The 17825-nt window shown below is 41.4% G+C and overlaps 1 protein-coding gene across 4 annotated transcripts in view; it reads right to left on the bottom strand.

Annotated features, from left to right (window-relative positions):
* Nucleotides 1–17825, bottom strand: part of LOC121269191 (phosphatidylinositol 5-phosphate 4-kinase type-2 beta) — a 98556-nt gene that overhangs the window by 20549 nt on the left and 60182 nt on the right. For all 4 annotated transcript variants that reach the window (XM_041173721.1, XM_041173720.1, XM_041173719.1 and 1 more), the window contains 3 exons: nt 14272–14424; nt 13055–13201; nt 3318–3356 (listed from right to left, as the gene is read on the bottom strand). In XM_041173721.1, coding sequence (XP_041029655.1) covers nt 3318–3356; nt 13055–13201; nt 14272–14424 — 339 coding nt within the window. The remainder of the gene's footprint in view (nt 1–3317; nt 3357–13054; nt 13202–14271; nt 14425–17825) is intronic.

The following is a 17825-nucleotide window of genomic DNA, read 5'->3' on the forward strand; positions in this document are numbered from 1 at the left end:
GAGCTGAGTGGCCCTGGCAGAACCCAAACAGGACATCAGTGAGCAGGTTATTGATAAGCAAGTGCCGCTTGATAGCACTGTTGATGACCCCGTGGCAGGATTTGAACTCGGGACCCCAGAGCATTACCCTGGGTCTCTGGGTTACTAGTCCAGCGATGATACCACATTGCTAATGCCTCCCCTTCTTGCCATGAAGAATTCCTGGCATTAGTCCCAGGTGTGTCTTTTGCCATTTTCAACCTGCTGCCGCTTTCTAATGTCCTTGAGCAGTACTCCATATTTACTATTTATGTAGCATTTAACCACACTTTGACAGTGGTGTTGATTCTGACTCCAGCAGGGAAGCCACATTCACAGGGAGTTCAGGTCCAGTGATGACACAGCCCCAAATTCTCTCACCCACTCTGTGAACACAGTTTCCTGCTGGGGACATGGGATTGAAGAATTACTTCTCCTGAAGTTCTTTCTCAGTCATTTTCTTTCAGTGCTGGAAAGCCCAATTTTAATACTAATTCCTCAAACTGCTCCTTTGCTTGTGTGATTAAAAGTAAATTTGTATTGATTTTAGCAAAATGCGATTTTAAAAAGTAATTTTTAGAAAATAAGGAATAAATGGCCTTCAAAATATCACATACCAATAGATTCCCCAAAGAGGAAACAGAAAAATAAATATCTGTAACAGTAATTTTTGTTTGCAACTTCCAAACCATGTTGCAAATGTGGATTGTAAGGATCGTGTTCAAATGTAAATTTAAGCGTAAATAAAACATTTTCTCTCAGACAGTTTAGGGGAGTTCTGTTTCTGGAAATGGGAAATTAAAGCACATACCCTTTGCATAAATTGATTTCTTCTCTCTCACTGATCCAGGAGATGTCATTTTGCAAGAAGTAAAACATGGAAAGCGTCACAATTTTTCTGGCATATTTGGTCATGGAGTGTGCTGACCTTGGCTATCATTTGCTTCATTTCGATGTTACAGAAACATCAACACACCCTCTACAATGAATAATCCCTTGCATTGTTTTATCTTTACAAAACCTTAAAATAAGAGCTTTGTATCACATTCTAAAGATATTTTCAACAGGAAGCTTATTCAATTGTTTGCAATTTAGATATTATCTGTACCTAAAACACAGAGGGAATAATGTTTCATTGACTGTGCCCTTGTCTATCAGTTTACACAGTTTTTTTTTCTCATCAAGCTGCTGACAGCAGCCCTGTTGTACCCTGCACAAGAGACGACTTTTCATCTGTAAGCCTTTACAGTAAGAGTCAGCAGGGTATGCATCAATTATGGCAGTGTTGTCCATTAGAAATTGCCGACTAGCCAGAAGTGTGAGTAGAGCAACAGAATTTTAGCGACATAACCTAGTTATAGTATAAAACATGTTACACACAATATAGGTAAACTTACTTCACTTGTATACTTGCTTAAACATCTACCACTAATCAGTGACCAAAGAAGTGATCCAAAAACCACTCAAAGTGATCAAAAAACCACTCGCATTCTTTGCTTTTCATCTCATCATCTTACTAACAAACGCACAAAATGGTTCAAGTTCACATTCATAGGCCAAGCAAATACAAGTATCGAGATCACGTGCCAACGACTGTGTCCGATAGTCTCTTTCTAATTTACTAAGCACATTAGCCACAATCGGACTAACATTAGACAATGCTGCATTTGCAGAGGTGGGAAGACGACAGTACAGCTGAGCCAACTCTGTTCTCACTCAACATCCATACCTGTAGCCTCCCAACCCCTGAGGTCAGTGGATGGTAATTAGAAGTAGGGAAACCTGACTGATATTCATCTCCATCCCCACCCCTGGACCAGTTAGGAGGCTGACTGTAGCACCTTTACCCATGTCCTGACTGAGAAGAATAAACCCAGCGCACAGTAGGAAGAAAGGTGGGGGGGGGGGATGGGTGGCAGAGCGTGCGCACAGGGGCAGAGCGTGTGCATAAATCTGGCTCACTCCAGTATCAGGCTTCTCATTGACCCTTACCCCCACACAACAACATGCACTCTCACAGTGAGTGAGAGTGATTGAGTGAGACCTGAGGCAGGGAGTGAGCTGGACACCCTCACCCTTTCACCCTCTAATGGTCATCTTTATTTATTGCTCATTGTTTTTTTGCTCAGCAAGACTTTTTTCAAACCTAATTTTTTTTTAAACTTCATGTTTCATGTTGTGCCAAACTTTATCTTTCTGAAATTTACTCATCAGCCCTTTGAATGAGAGAAATTTTGAAATGTGGCCCGCCACGTGAAAAAGTTGGACAAGACTGATCTAACCTATCAGCAAATCCTTCTATTTCTCAATCCCTCATGGAGTTGGGACCACAGCCAGATCAGCCATGATTTTACGGAATGGTAGTACAGGCTCGAAGGGTCGAATGGCCTACTCCTGCTCCTAAGTCCTATGTTCCTATGTTATATGGTCAGATAGAAATGATTAAATATTAAACAAGCGATTAAACTTTCTGGAAAATCGTGTACTTGTGAACTGTAAATGTATTGCTCAAACCACTCTGGGGCCAGGTATTGTGAAGAAAATATTCCGGGTAGGTTTACTCTTAGCCTGCTAAGGTCAAGACATAACTTGAGCCCTACATCAATTATTTGAAGAGTTTTATTGTACATCTATTCCCTTCTATTAACGGTACAGAATACTTTTCCACCACACTCCCTCTTATCCCTGGCCACGCACTGCCAGGCTTCTACATCTAGTCTTTAGTAGGTGCACAGAAGCGGCACCAGTGGTTCCTTTTTCCTGTGGGAGCCTTCCCAGGGAAGTATGAGCGATACTGATAAGTCTAAGAGAAGCAACTGGTGCAGCTCTAATCGTACTGCTTTGAGGCTCAGTGTATTAGAGCTTTACTGCACTGCAACAGTTTTGCATCCAATTCTGTTATTTCAAAGCTGGCATTAGTAACATGTTACTGAATTGAAAATAACAACATCACACATGGATTGAAGTAGCCTTCTGTTCCATCACACACTATGCCTTTATCACAAAAATCAAGCAAAATCAAGTAAACAAACATTCTCAAGCCTCACACGGAGAGACCCGTTGTGCTCCTCAAATCCATAAATACAAAATGGTTTAATAATTTGTCATGTTTTTCTTAATTAAATTTTTTTTTTTACAATAACAGATATAAAACAGGCAAGAGAGTGCACCGTTAAATCCTGGCTCTTGTGAATATGTGTTCGTCATATTTCTATGATAAAAACAATGTAGATAAAAGCAAGGGTACTGTTGGAAGCTAAGGGATTGATAATGCATTTCATATATGGGGATCACCATACCTTTTCTTTTCCACTGGCTTCCCTTGATACCGTAGAACCCTAAGGAAGAAAGCAAGAAGTAAATGTTACCATTGCCCTTTTTTAAAAAAAAATTAAATACTACTCTCCTCAGGATTGCCTTGATTGTACACCACACGAACCAAGGAGGATGGAATAAACCTATTGCCAAACCCCAGCATATCCCAGTCTTCTGTTCATTTTCCCAAGGGGCGATGGAGGTGGGGTGGGGGGAAGGGGGAATGAGTTGCATGAATGTGGAATAGAAGGGTTCACCCTTCGACTTTCTTTCCTTTCCTGAAGTGAGTAACACTAGAAATCTGCCTGCTACTTCTGTCAGGGCTCATAGAAACCTGACTTGCTTGTGTGGACAATTACAATGAGGTGTAACCCCACAACCTGCCATACTGTGGCATGGTGTCCTTTTGGAAAAGATAGGAAACAGCTAGAAATACATTTGTAGTTTGGCATAGCAGTAAAGGATGGCTTTAGAAAATTTTAGCAGACATTAAGTTAGGGCAGCCAATAGCAATTCAGCTAATAAGCAGTTTAAGCCCCACAAATTTATCTGCTTCACAGAGATTCAAAGTTCTCAGTTGTGCAATTTATAAGAAGTTTTTAGCTCCAACGCAAGTCTACAAAAGTGAGGAGCTTCACACAGTTAATACACACAATTTTGCGTGTAGTTCAGCAACTTATTGAAATAACTGAAAATAATAGAATATTTGGTGTATAATATACAGATTTACCTAGGGACACGAGTAAGACATTCAACTCGAGTCTGTCTCTCCTCAAGGCACACAAACACCTCACTCTAAACTCACTGTTCAACTGCGGAGCAAACAAACGAGTTCCCTAAGCTCAGTCCTCAGGTAGCACCTCTGCTGAACTGATCATTTACTCAGTCCTATTTCTGATTATTCAGTTAACTATTGTCTCAACAACCTTGTAAGTTTTACTTCTCAGAAAGCTTAAAATCCTTGTCTTCTCTCTCTCTGACATTCACTGAGCACTCCCCAATAAATGACAGGTGCGACCAAAGCAGATTCCATAGATTTCTCAACAACACACCCAAACGTTTGTCACATTGTAAGCCGACCAGTCTCACTGAAACTTCACCTTTCTCATGAGGGTTTCCAATCTCCACATTTGAAGATCTCACCTTAGAATTCTTTCCGAAAGTTGCTCCCATTTGGATGGTTTCAAAAATGGCCCACCTCGCAGGGATTCAATCTCACCTTCAGAGGTTCCTTTCCCCTGGACCTCCGAGTACACCCAAGCGTCACCTTCCAAGCATGATTTCAGATTTGCAGCTGTGCCAAGCAAAACACCACTGGTTCAAAGAGGTACCTTTGCCTCAATGGCCCACAGCACGGAGTCGCCAACCTTCGGCTGCCTTCTCAGGTCTTCAGGGCTTCTCTCAAGCCCACTTCACTTCAAGTTTGCTCCCTGCAACTCTTTCTTTAACTCGGAGCCTATTACTCTGCTCCTTTCTTTTAGCTTAACTTAAAGGGATCTATTCCTGATCCATGTCTTTGTCCTTTACCTAGGATTTCCTTCTGGGACCTCTCCCTGATTTGGGACCTTCTCCCTGTCCTCCTTCAGTGTCTTGCTCCCTGGGACACCTACCTGGTGACGGCATTCCAGTTCAGGTCATCTGACCTGCTATTTGCACCGCTTGCCCTCCCTTGCTTCTGTTGCAAGTGCACAGGGACCGCCTCCCAGCCTGGAAAAGGTAAAAGGAATGAACTGCGCATGTGCGGCCATTTCCCAGCCAACACATGCACCAAAAGGCCCAAAGCTCATTGGGAACTGGAGTTCCCGACCTCCAACTTCAAATGATGGCAAGTATTTGAGTTTCATCACAAAGTAAAACAAGTACTAAATTTCCATAAATGCAATTTGCATTTTAAAATTCTCATTCTTGTCTTTGAATCCCTCCATGGCCTCACCCCCACCCCCCATTTCTGTTGCCTCCTTCAGTCATGCAATCCTCCAAGAACACTGCACTCCTCCAACTCTGGCTTCTTGGACAACCCCAATTTTTAATCATTCCACCTTTGGCACCCTTGCTTTCAGCTGCCTAAGTCTTAAACTCTGAAGTTTCCTCCATAAACTTTTCAGCCTCTCTTCCTTTCCGACGTTACTTAAAACCTGCCTCTTCGTCACATGGCCTAATATTGCTTTATGTAGCTCGGTGTCAAATTCTATTTGATTTCACTGCTGTGAGGAGCCTTGAGGCATTTTGCTATGTTGAAAAGCTACAGAAATGCAAGTTGTTGCTGCTGCTGTTGTTTTGATGACTGTTATTTGGACATCAAAATCAAATCTGATCTTGTCCTCACCCAACATCCACACATGCACCTTGCAGCAGGGATCACCTGGGTAGCAATCAGGGGCAGGAACATCCTTGGATGATTTTTGCCTCTCTAATTGAGGGCTTTGAGGCCAACAGGAGTGTCCTAATACAAAGAACCAGAAGCAACCTAAGGAAAGAATTTTTCACGCAACAAGTGGTTAGAATTTAGAGTGCACTTCCCGATAGGGTGATGAGAAAAGATTCAGCAGTAGTTTTCAGAAACAAATACTTGAAGGGGAAATAAATTGCAGGGAACAGGCCAGGGAGTGGGACTAAGTGGATTGCTCTTCGAAGCAGCTAACCCAGACTCAATAGGCTGAATGTTCTTCCTCTGCGCTGTTCTATTCTATGATTCCAAATTCTTCCAGCTTACATCAGGTAAATCAGGTCTGTTCAGGATTCATTCTGGGACTAATCAGTTTGTATAGCTCAGTATCAAACTGTGCAGAGTTTTCATTCAGAGACTTTGGGGCAGTTTGTGGATTTTCAATTTTTATTTATATAATGGGAACATTCACTTTCCAAAGAATCTACTTAAATTTCTCTAAATTAAGTTATACTCTGTATTTCAATTAATTATTCACTTGGTTCAATAATTTAATTACTCACTCCACTCCATAATTAGTTGACTTACTGCCAGCACTTAACTAATTTGATAACTTAATTTAAAACATATCTATGCTGAACACATTATAATTCAGCAACAGTATGCTAATTATATTTTTATTAACATTAAGGAGCCAGAGAAGTCTATAGGTTAGCAAACATTTTCTTTGGCCATTTGTGACAACATTCCAGCCAGCACACTTAAAATTTAATTTCAGCAGCACACTTACACTGTTAAATGCCACTCAACTGTGTGTTTGTGCTCATTAATAAGGGGGATGTCAGTATCAGGAATAATATGAGTCAAATTAGAATAAAGCTCCCTCTACTTTATCCCAATTACATGCCTTAACTGCAGTTTCAATAACATATCCCCAGGAGAGATTTCCCTCGCGTTCTGGTCATAATTTATCCCTCCAACGACATCACTAAAACAGATTACCTGGTAGCCCGTGTTTGGTGGAGCTTGCTGTGTACGTGTTGACATTTGCTGCATTGCAATAGTGACAACACTTTACAGGAGAACCTCATTGGTTGCAAAGGCTTGGGACGTGCTGAGGCCTTGCAAATTGAAGTTTTTCTTTCTTTGTGCCAGTGTGATAGCTTCGTACCACACTTCAGGCATCACTTTAGTCTATCCAAGTTGGATTGCACACTTAATATATACTATTTTAGTTTTGTACTGTGAGGGATGATGGGACCTTTGGTGAGGTCAGATGAGATCATTTGCCACACTTCTTTTGATGCAAGAAGCTGTTCGGAAAAAGCAAAGTCTGGCCCTAAGTGCCGCACGTGAAGTTGTCCCTTGCTGGTAGTGCAGGATAATCTCTGCTGACACCTTGCTGCAGGCACCTGCTCTGGAGCTTCTGAAACCAGATGAACGCGTGGTGATGTCACCATTTGCATCGGTTGTCAGTGAGCGTCCCCCACTTGCTGAGATCAACGTTAAGGGCTTTCACGTTTTTTTAAATTCTCTCATGGATTGCGTTGCTGGCAAGGCCAGCATTTGCTGCCCATCTCAATTGCCCTTGGCTTCTTGGGCCATTTCAGAGGGCAGTTAAGAGCAGCCACATTGCTGTGGGTCTGGAGCCACATGCGGGCTAGACAAAGGTTTTTACAACAATCGACAATGATTTCATGGTCGCCGTCACTGAGACTAGCTCTATATTCCAGATTTATGAACGGAATTCAATTTCCACCAGCTGTCGTGGTGAGATTGGAACCCGTGTCCCCAGAGCATTAGCCTGGGCCTCTGTATGATTAGTCCAGTGACATTACCACTAGGCTACCATTTCCCCTATCTCATGTCTCTGGTTTTGCAAGGACCTGTATGCATTTGGAACTGAGCTGAGACTTTTCCCACTCATTTTACGTAAAATTAATAAATATAAAGAGAAAGCAAGACATGACCTGCAGTCTCTCAATCTGGCTGGATTCAAAACCATGTTCCGGCGATGAGGACAGTGCCCTAACAGTGCTCTTGCCAACTCCTTCCTTTACACACAATTTCCTGGAAACGAGAGCCAGAACTCAGGGGCACAGAGCATAGGTCTTAAATGTAAACCTTATATACAATCACGTGGTCCTGAGATTAATTTTGGTATCTTTACAACAGATGACACTTCAGAGAGTTTAAGAGCATTTTTACATTACTAGAATGCAACCAAAGGCATTTTATTCCTCCATTGTCTGTGCTCCAAATAGCCTTTCATTTAAAATATGAAGAGAACAGCACTGCAGATTTACCAAACTGTGGATCTGTGAATCTATTGAGACCACCAGTGTCTGCAAGGCAAATGTGGGGAGCTGACCCTCATGTTTGCACTGATGGAACTCACAGGTTTATATTTAGGAGGTGGCTTTCAGCCCATTGCTAACTTTTTGCCACAGCAATCCAAAATTAATCCCACTGCACTGCTTTCTCACTATAACCCTCTATCTTCCTGTGCTGTTAACATCTATGCAATATTTCCACAATAGCTGACATTGCCTCTGCCTCAACCACTCCATATTCCAGCGATCCTTTCTACAAAGCAATTTTTCCTAACCACTCTTGTCGTTCTAGTAGCAATAATTTAAAAATTGATGCCACCAGCCCCCAGCAACATCCCCCCCCCACCCCGATCACTGACTCATCAACTGTATGTGCAAATCAAAATTCTATACACCTTGAATTTTTTAAAAATTTATTCTTTCACAGGATATGGGGGTCCCTGGAAAGGCCAGTGTTTGTTGCCCATTCCTAATTGCCTTTGAACCAAGTGGCTTGCTCGGCCATTTCAGAGGTTAATTAAGAGTCAACCATATTGCTTTGGGTCTGGAGTCACATGTGGAACAGGCCAGGTAAGGATGGCAGATTCTCTTCCTTAAAAGGGCATTCATGGGTCTTTAACCACAATTGTGGTCACCATTACGCAGGATGGCTTTCAGTTCCAGATTTCATTATATTGATTGGATTTAAATTCCACCAGCTGCTGTGGTGGGATTTGAAACCCTTGCCCCTAGAGCATTAGCCTGGGCTCTGGACCAATAGCCCAGTGACATTACCATTATGCCACCATCTCCCCCCACCAACGTTTATAAATTTTAACATTTTATAAGTAGGTAGGGACAGTTGTACACAACAAAATCATAATTCTGAAATATAGCAGCTTTCAATTATTAATGGGCACTGTGCCTTTAAGATTACTAATAATCCGCTGGCTTTCGCTAAGACCCCCACCCCCCCCACCCCCGCACACTTGGTGGGTTTTCCTTTGGTAGGTCATGCTGATAAGTATCATCTCCACATCAAAGTTTACTTTGAAATTTGCTTTGACAATAGAAACTTAGAAAAGGGGCAAAGCATCCAGCTTGCCGCATTTAATCCTTTTCCAAGCCTGTTTATAGCACAGTTTAAAAGGAATTAATTATAGAGTTGAAAATTACAGGAACTATGTTTTATGGTTCATGTAGCACTTTCACAATGCTGCAGTCAGGGGTCTGACTCACAGCACAGGCCAACATTCAAATGTGCCACCCACAGTTGTGATGTGTTTTAATCAGAGTGGGGGGTTGGCAGGCAGACATTGAGACAAAAAATCCTCCTTCATTCTCAAAGAACGATTACTTAAATGATCATTTCCCCTGTTATCAGCATCATTTTGGGGGAGAGGGTAGTTGAGGGCGGGCGAACAGCCTTTATTCACTCCTGCCACTTTGAACATCACCTGTTATCAAACTGGCAGATCGGGGAATCTATATGTCTAACTTGTTCAGCTTTGTGGTCTCGATTGCTAAGGGGTAAGACAAGGGTTTTCAAAAATAATATGGCTGGCAATGAACTAAATGGGGCACCTCTGGTTGCCATTTGTAAATCATGCTGGCTTTTCATGTTATTTTACAGAAAAGAATCATAGAAAGTTACAGCGCAGGAGGCCATTCAGCCCATTGTGTCTGTAGCCAGCTCTCTTGCAAGAGCTACTCCCTAGTCCTCCTCCCCAGATTTTGCCCCATAGCTCTGCCAATTCTTTTCCATTCAGGTAATTATCCAATTCTCTTTTGAAAACCAAAATTAAATCTACCTCCACCACACTCTCAGGCAGTGCCTTCCAGATCCTAACCATCCATTCCAAGAAGTTTTTTCCTCATGTAGCCATTGCTTCATATGCCAATCACCTTAAATTGGTGTCTTGTGGTTCTCGATCCTTCCACCAATGGGAATGGTTTCTCCCTATCTATTCTGTCCAGATCCCTCATGATTTTGAACACCTCCATCAAATATCCTCTCAATTTTCCATTCTCCAAGGAGAACATCCCCAGCTTCTCCAATCTATCCATTTAACTGAAGCTCCTCATCCTATTCTCATCCAAATCTTTTCTGCACCCTCTCTAATGTCTTCATATCTTTCCTAAAGTGTGATGCTCAGAACTAGACACAATACTTCAGCTGGGGCAAAACAAGTGTTTTATACAGTTTTATCATAACTTCCTTGCTTTTGTACTCTATGCCCTTATTTATAAAGCCCAGGATCTCGTATGCTTTGTTAATTATGTTCTCAACTTGCCCTGCCACCTTTAATGATTTGTGGGCATATAACCCCAGGTCCCTCTGCTCTGCACCCCCTTTAGAATTGTACCCTTTATTTATATTGCCTTTCCTCATTCTTTCTATAATGGAGCACTTCACACTTCTCTGCATTAAATCTCATCTGCCACTTGTTCACCCATTCCATTAGCCTAGCCATGTCCTTTTGAAGTTTCACATTATCCTTCTCACAGTTCACAATACTTTCAAGTTTTGTATCATCTGCAAATTTTGAAACTGTTCCCTGTACACCCAAGTCTAGGTCACTAATATATAGCAAGAAAAGCGGGGTCCTATCACCGACCCGAGTATCCCCACTATAAATCTTCCTCCATCAGAAAAATAACCATTCACTGCTGCTCTCTGCTTCCTGTCACTCTGTGAATTTTGTATCCCTGCTGTGACTGTCCTGTTTATTCCATAAGCAACTTTGCTCACAAGTCTATTATTTGGCACTTTAGCAAATGCCTTTTGGATTGATTTCAAATACAATTTTTTTATACCACTTCTTCCCCTTTTTCCTTCTTTTCTTAAGTTGCTGACATTTGTTGGGGTAAAGTTCCATTAACACCAGTCACTCTCCACTATTGAGCCCAGACCCTGAGCCCGATCATGGACTCATCCAACATCCATGCCTACGTACTTGCCAGCAGAGATGATCAGAAGTGGCAACCCGACTGAAATCTCCCCCTCCCTATCCCAGGGGCACTGAAGCTGAATTTAATGCCCACCTGCCCTGGCATGGTTGGAGCGAGCAAAATGGGCACAGTGGCATTGTGGTTTATTACTGGTCCAGTGATCCGAGACCTGGGCTAAAAATCCAGAGATGCAAATCAAATCCCATCACACCAGTTAAGGAATTAAATACATCTGGAATAAAAAGTAATGGTAACCCTGAAACTGCTAACTTGCCATAAAAACCCATCTAGTTTACTAATGGCCTTTAAGGAAGGAAACCTTACTCAGTTTTCCTATATTTGGTGGCAACATAGTTGACTGGTAAGCCACTCAGCTGTGCCAAAAATACAATCCACATGGACTGCATCAGTTAAAAAAAGGAGACTCACCACCAACCTCTCAAGGACAGTTAGGAATGGGCAATAAACACTGGCCTTGCCAGCAATGTCCACATCCCTTGAATGAATAATAGAAAAAAAAAGAGTAAATCTGAAGCTTGCTAGGTTATGGCTCAGCTATTCAGTTGATATACTTGATGAGCCACTATGGGGGGAGGCTAGCTCAGAGTTTTAATCACAGAGAAGATTAGTAAGCAGATATCAAGAATAAGCAAAGGCTTGTTCATTTAACAAGAGTAAGCATTTGCATTTAAACAATTGCTTCACCCACCAAGTGACTTCATGTGGGGAACTTGGAAGAAGAATTTTTCGGACTCACCAAAATAGGTTTCTATTCACAGCTGGAATTCTGAACATTTCTTGTTAACAAACTGACCTGTGAATCAGCTCTATGTTTTCAATATGAACATTCAGCAGCTAATGTAAATGTTTTGCTCATATTAAAAAGCCCCAACTAATTTTGCCCTCACCTCCGATGTTCACAACTCCTTACCAGGATATGGTACCTTGCCCAAATGGCTTTAATTAATGAGTAAGCCTCATCAGCGAATATCAGAAAGCTATTTCCCTATGCCGAGCATGACAGACATGTCTGTGCTGTCCCTGATTAACAATCATACACATGAACTTCAAGCATATCACTGGAAGAGAGATCAGGAGCAGGAATCTTGGCCGATGTATTCCCCTTCCACAGTTCCAGAGTACAAGGCTAAAGGCAACACCCATTTCGCCATTGAAGTCAGTCAGCTCAACACCACACATGAGGGAATCAATTCAAAATTTTCCTTATGTGTGAGGCTCATGATGTGCTAAATTTTAAACGTTTCAATCATTAATAGTTTCTTTCTAAAATAAAAACTTTTTAAGAAGCAATGGGAGTTATTTTGCCGCAGCGCAAGCTTGAATTTCACTGGGTAAGGCGACTGCTTGTAGGTACTGAGGACTATAAAGGACTAATTCTATAAAAGGAAGAAGAATACATTGAAAGGGCAAGAGCTAACTTTGACAGTAGTGGTTAGAACTTAAAGCATTTTGTACAGAAAAGCACGTCAGTCTCTCCACTCAGAATGTTCCACAGATGCAACAAAATCCACCTCGTCATCGCTGTCCTTACAGGTGCTTTATTAGGTCCTTGTGCCCCAACAAACTGACTTCAAGATCCTCAATTTTAATACCCATATTGTTATTCCTTACAGGACTGATCTTTCCTAACCACATGCCCCTATTTACACCTTTTTGACATTAAATTACTGTTGGATTCCAATCTTCTCTCTCACCATCAGAGGCAGTTCCTTGAGACAGTGAGTCCCATTCTTTTGGAGCATTCTCCCCTCTACCACTTCATGTTGTTACTCCTCTCACTGCCTTCAAAAGCCTCCCAAAACTCACTCATTGATTATGCCTTTGCTCTCCCCATAGTATCTTTGCCTGCTTTTCCTCCCTATTCATTGCATTATCATTCATATTTGAAAATACTTTTATGTATGGAGAGCTATATAAATCAACTTTTAGTAAATTATAGTTGCCCTTCTAACACAGAAATGAACAAAGTTCTACTGGTCTAACTGGCTTTGAAAGAGAAACATGCTGAGAAATTCTGATGTAGGTGACATGTTTCTGTCTGGGATATTACCTTCAGGTCGTATTTCCTGTGGACAGTGAGTCTGTGACTAAACACATTCCTTGTTACAGTCATGTAGGTTTCCACTCCATCTACTGTTAACCGGTACATGCCCAGGAACTGAGGAAGAAGCGTGTTGCCATGGCATTCCACAATATACTAGAAAAATTAAAAAGAAATGTTTTCACAAACAGAGCAAAGTCAAATACGAACATATGTTTTTGTTATATTAATTGTTATTAATTTTAGTTGCTATTTTATCTACTCCTCTAATGAAGGCACAAACTCCTGCTGGGGATATGGCTCCACAGGTACTGGCCATTTTTCAAGATAGTTAGTGAGCATCAATACATTATTCAACCATGGAGGACAATCACAGATAAGCCCCATCCTATTCTCACTTTCCAGCAGAAATCACAGTCTTAGCAGCAAGAAACCAGGTTGATTTTTCTCCATCTTAGTCCAAGGGGACTGAGTCCATCTACTGCCCCCAATTAACCCAGCAGAGACTCAGAAACAAACCTTTCAATCTGAATGGCCCAGCATAACACCAGGTAGTGCTTTTACAAACCATAGAGGCCTTAGAACCCCCATCTGCTGTTAATTTTTAAACATTTTGATTTTGAACAAACAAAAAGTGCTGTAACTTCTTAAGATGTATTAAATCCTGGTGTAGGCAACATGCTTTTCCCATCTAGGATATTACCTTCAGGTCATATTTCCAGCGGACAGCAAGTCTGTGACTAAATACATTTCTTGCGGATTAAAAGTTGGTTTCGTGATTCTCCACCCTGCCCGCTTTCATTGAACCTGATTTGAACTCTGTGCCCACTGCAAGTTTCAGCATCCAAATCCCAACAGGCTGTCATTTATATCAAGGTGGCAGCCAAAGACTTCAAGTTTTAGTTGAGGGTTGCTCCCTGCCCAGTTTCAAACCAGTTTTAAGAGGTTGACCAAATATAAAACAGACAAAAAGGACAGAAATCCTTCCCTTCCTCACTACTGCCACATTTCATGATGTGAACGTTTTAGTTATTGAAGTTTTAGATACATTTTCATCAACAAATAAAACACCAGAGCTCAAGCTTAATTCAGCTCTCACTTTCCTTGTCCTCACCATATCTCCTGCCAGTTTTAACGTACTGCATGCTTAATACTTTGGAAGCTCCAGGTCCCAACCTTTGTCACAGAAATTAATTAAACCAAACATAGCTTGCGTCCAACCATACCTGGTGGTATTTTTTTAAAATATTGTGCATCTCTGCTACGTCTTCACTGGTTATCGTTTTAATGACGAATCTCTTGTCGTATGTGGTGAGGAACCGGGCTCCCATTCTATTCTGCGCATCGCTGTTTAAGGGGGCACTCCTTGTAACTGAGTTCTGAAAGAAAGAATAGATTTCAAGTACAAATCGCAGAAAGAGCTTCTGAAAAAACGGCACATGGATTAAGGTCACCCACTGCGACTTCTTTATCCAGACAGTGGTTAGAGTGTGGAACTCATTCCACAAGGAATAGGTGGGACAAGTAATATGGATGCATTTTACAGGAAACTGGGTAAACATGAGGGAGAAGAAATGGAAGGTTGTGCTGATAGGGTTTGGTGATTTGGGGTGGAAGGATGCTTGTTTGGTGCCGGAAACATTGCCCTGCAATTAATTTTCCTTTTCAGATAATGATATAATTCCCTTTTGATAGTCTTAGTTGACCCAGCCTCCACCACACTCTCAGGCAGGGCATTCCAGATCTTAACCACTCAATTGACCCTGCCTCCACCACACTCTCAGGCAGGGCATTCCAGATTCTAAACACTTGCTGTGTGAAAAAGTTTTTCCTCATGTCACCATTGCTTCTTTTGCCAATTGCCTTAGATGTGCTGTGTGGTTTTTCACATTGAGTTTCCAGTTTTCCTCAATTTTCATAATCGTTAACTGCTTTAATCAATATTACTAAGGCCATTCATTGCTTCTCCTGATGTTTGGCTCTTGCTCCTCATAAGTGCTAAATGTACCATTCTGTATGCTCTACAGCTCCCAGTATCACCATTATGTTCAAATCAAGACTCATCACCTCCTGTGTTGCCATCGGGTATAAAGTGCAATAAAACTTAACTTAAGCAAAGACATTTAAAGCTGTATAACATGGAGGTGGTAAGTGACTATTACTGAATTAAGAATATTGGATAACATTGCAACGTATAGACATAAGCTGCAATTTTCCTCAATATCTTCATCTGGCCAGTTGGTATGGATAATATAGACATGTCTAGTGGCAACAATGCAACATTTTTTAGACCTGAAGCACAGATATGCCTGCTTAAGGTTGCAGCTTAGTAAAATGTAGGCAGTGTACTGGGATCTTAAACAGGAGGTTATTCTCCTACCTGACTCTGAACCAAGGAAAATAAGTGTCTGTTCTCTAGCATTACAACAGGAAGGAGGGATACAATTACATGCAAAAATTCGTAGGAACATAATAAATCAGAAGAATAGGCCATATGTACCCTCAAGTCTGCTCTGCCGTTCAATATGATCCTGGTTGATCTTCTACCTCAACTTACATTTTCATGCCCTATCTCCATATCCCTCGACTCCCTTAATGTCAAAAAAAAAATCTATCTCAGCAGTGAATAAACTCAGTGATGGAACATACATAGCTGTCTGGGTTGGAGAATTCTAAAGATTCACAATCCTCCAAGTAAAGAACTTTCTCCTCACCTCACTCCTAAATAGCTGACCCCTTATTCTGAGACTATCACCCATAGTTGCAGAATCTACAGCCAGGGGAAAACAGCCTCTCAGTAGTTATCCTGTCAAGCCCACTTGTTGAATAACAATTTCATGCAGGGATATGCAGTGGAGCCTGGCTCCATGTGTTTAGAGGTAAAACAGCAACTTAGCCAACCACGACCTTATATGCTGGGGTTCACTCAGTTTCTCCCTGCCTGATCTCTCCGTCCGAATTAGCTACCATCTTCCTTCAAATTAATGGCAGGAGTCTTCAAGCTGAAAATCTTGGCTTCTTTTCACTCCAAGCTTCATGCTTAAAGTGTATTTTCTCCTAAATTCCAGTCTGGTACCAAACAACAACACACCAAAAAAGAAAAGGAACAAGAAGTCTTATATACACTGCCAACACACATACACTTTCTGCGCTCCTTTGTGCTGGGAAACAATGGAGTGCTTATTCAGTCTACAGATTTGACATGCGTAACATAGCCCAATTACCAGGTTTTACAGTATACAGGCACTTTGGCATTAATTAACGATTAAACGCCAGAACTTCCACAAAAGCTGCTCTCAAAATAGCAGCTTTGCCCAAGGCTGTTTCACTTTCATAATTTTAGAAACTAACTTAAGTTACTCAGCATTTTTCAGAATCCTGGTTGTAAGCACATTCTAAGAGAGGAACACAGGCAGAGAGGCAGACTTGCATTTATGTACCATTTTATCATGTCTCTCAGAAATGCCCTCAAGTGATTCACAATCAACGAATTCCTTTGAGGTTCAGTGACTGCAGTTATGCAGGCAAATACCAAAGTTGTTTTAAGGACAACAAGATCCCACAAAGAACAGTAAGATAAATGGCCAGTTAATTCAGTCAATTTTTGTGGTGCTGGTTGAGAGGATCATTGGCCTGGAGAGCTCTCTGCTTTTCTTTGGTTAGTGCCACAAGATCCAAACAAGAGCAGGCATAGGGGTTCAATTTCTCATCCCCGAACAGCACAATGCTCCCTGGGTACTGCACTGGGGTGCCAGCCCAGATGAGGAGCTTATGTCCAGAAGTGGGATTTGAACCCATTGCTTGCAGACTCAGAGCGCTGCTACCAACTGAAGCCAAGCTACCATTTAAAAGTAGTTGAAATACAAAATGCAAAATAATAATTCTTCCAGCTTAACCAGTTCATTTTCAAATATGCACAAATATCATGGATTCATGAACACAAGTAAATAGTGGCATCAACCCTCTTTCCAGACTCAGCTAACAAGAATCCATAGCACTACAACCCTCTTCTCAGAGAGCTGCATTTTGTATAGCAATGTTCAATAACATTACAATCTAATGCATTCCATCTTTCATGTCCACGGCAAGAGTGATGAAAGCATTCAATACAGAGACCCACTTTGGAAGATGGCCTTTATAAGCCTGTGAGAAAGCACATTATAAAAGGTGCTTTTTTTAACATTTTAATGATTCTCCATTAAACCCTTGAGCACAAAAAGAGTCTTTCAGCTTTTAATAAGACAGCTTCTTCTTCCAACACAAGACCTGCAACAACTAAACCTTTTCTCTGAAAGCATCTGAAGATGAGTGGCACAAAGAATTTCAAAATCCAAGAATCAAAGAATATGTGTCAATTCATCCTGGTTTTGAACCAATTCAAAACTATCACAGTAGTTTTTTTCTTATCCTGGCCCACAGGCCTCAAAGGGGTTTATAACAGTTATAAAACATTTTTGGGGATTTTTTTTAAATCCTGCACTAACCAGCCATAAATTTCTGAATGTTTTAATTTCACTGATGACAGCATTCCTTCTCTCAAAGCGTTACACAAGCAAGACTCTTGCAGTAAGTTTATGAAGTGGCCATGAGGCCCAGCGGAACCCCAGAGCGCTTTATAAGCACAGCTTCACACTGCGCTATAGTCCTTTTGGTGTCAAACTCAAGTGGAACAGCCTGGCCTCCTCAGACAGGGTAGGGAAAGGAATTTGCACTTTCCTTGGTTTTAACATGTCCTGGAATCAGATCGAGCCATAAATCCAGATAAATGCTGCCACACAGC

This window comes from Carcharodon carcharias, chromosome 23 (genome assembly GCF_017639515.1).
Source record: "Carcharodon carcharias isolate sCarCar2 chromosome 23, sCarCar2.pri, whole genome shotgun sequence".
NCBI lineage: Eukaryota > Metazoa > Chordata > Chondrichthyes > Lamniformes > Lamnidae > Carcharodon > Carcharodon carcharias.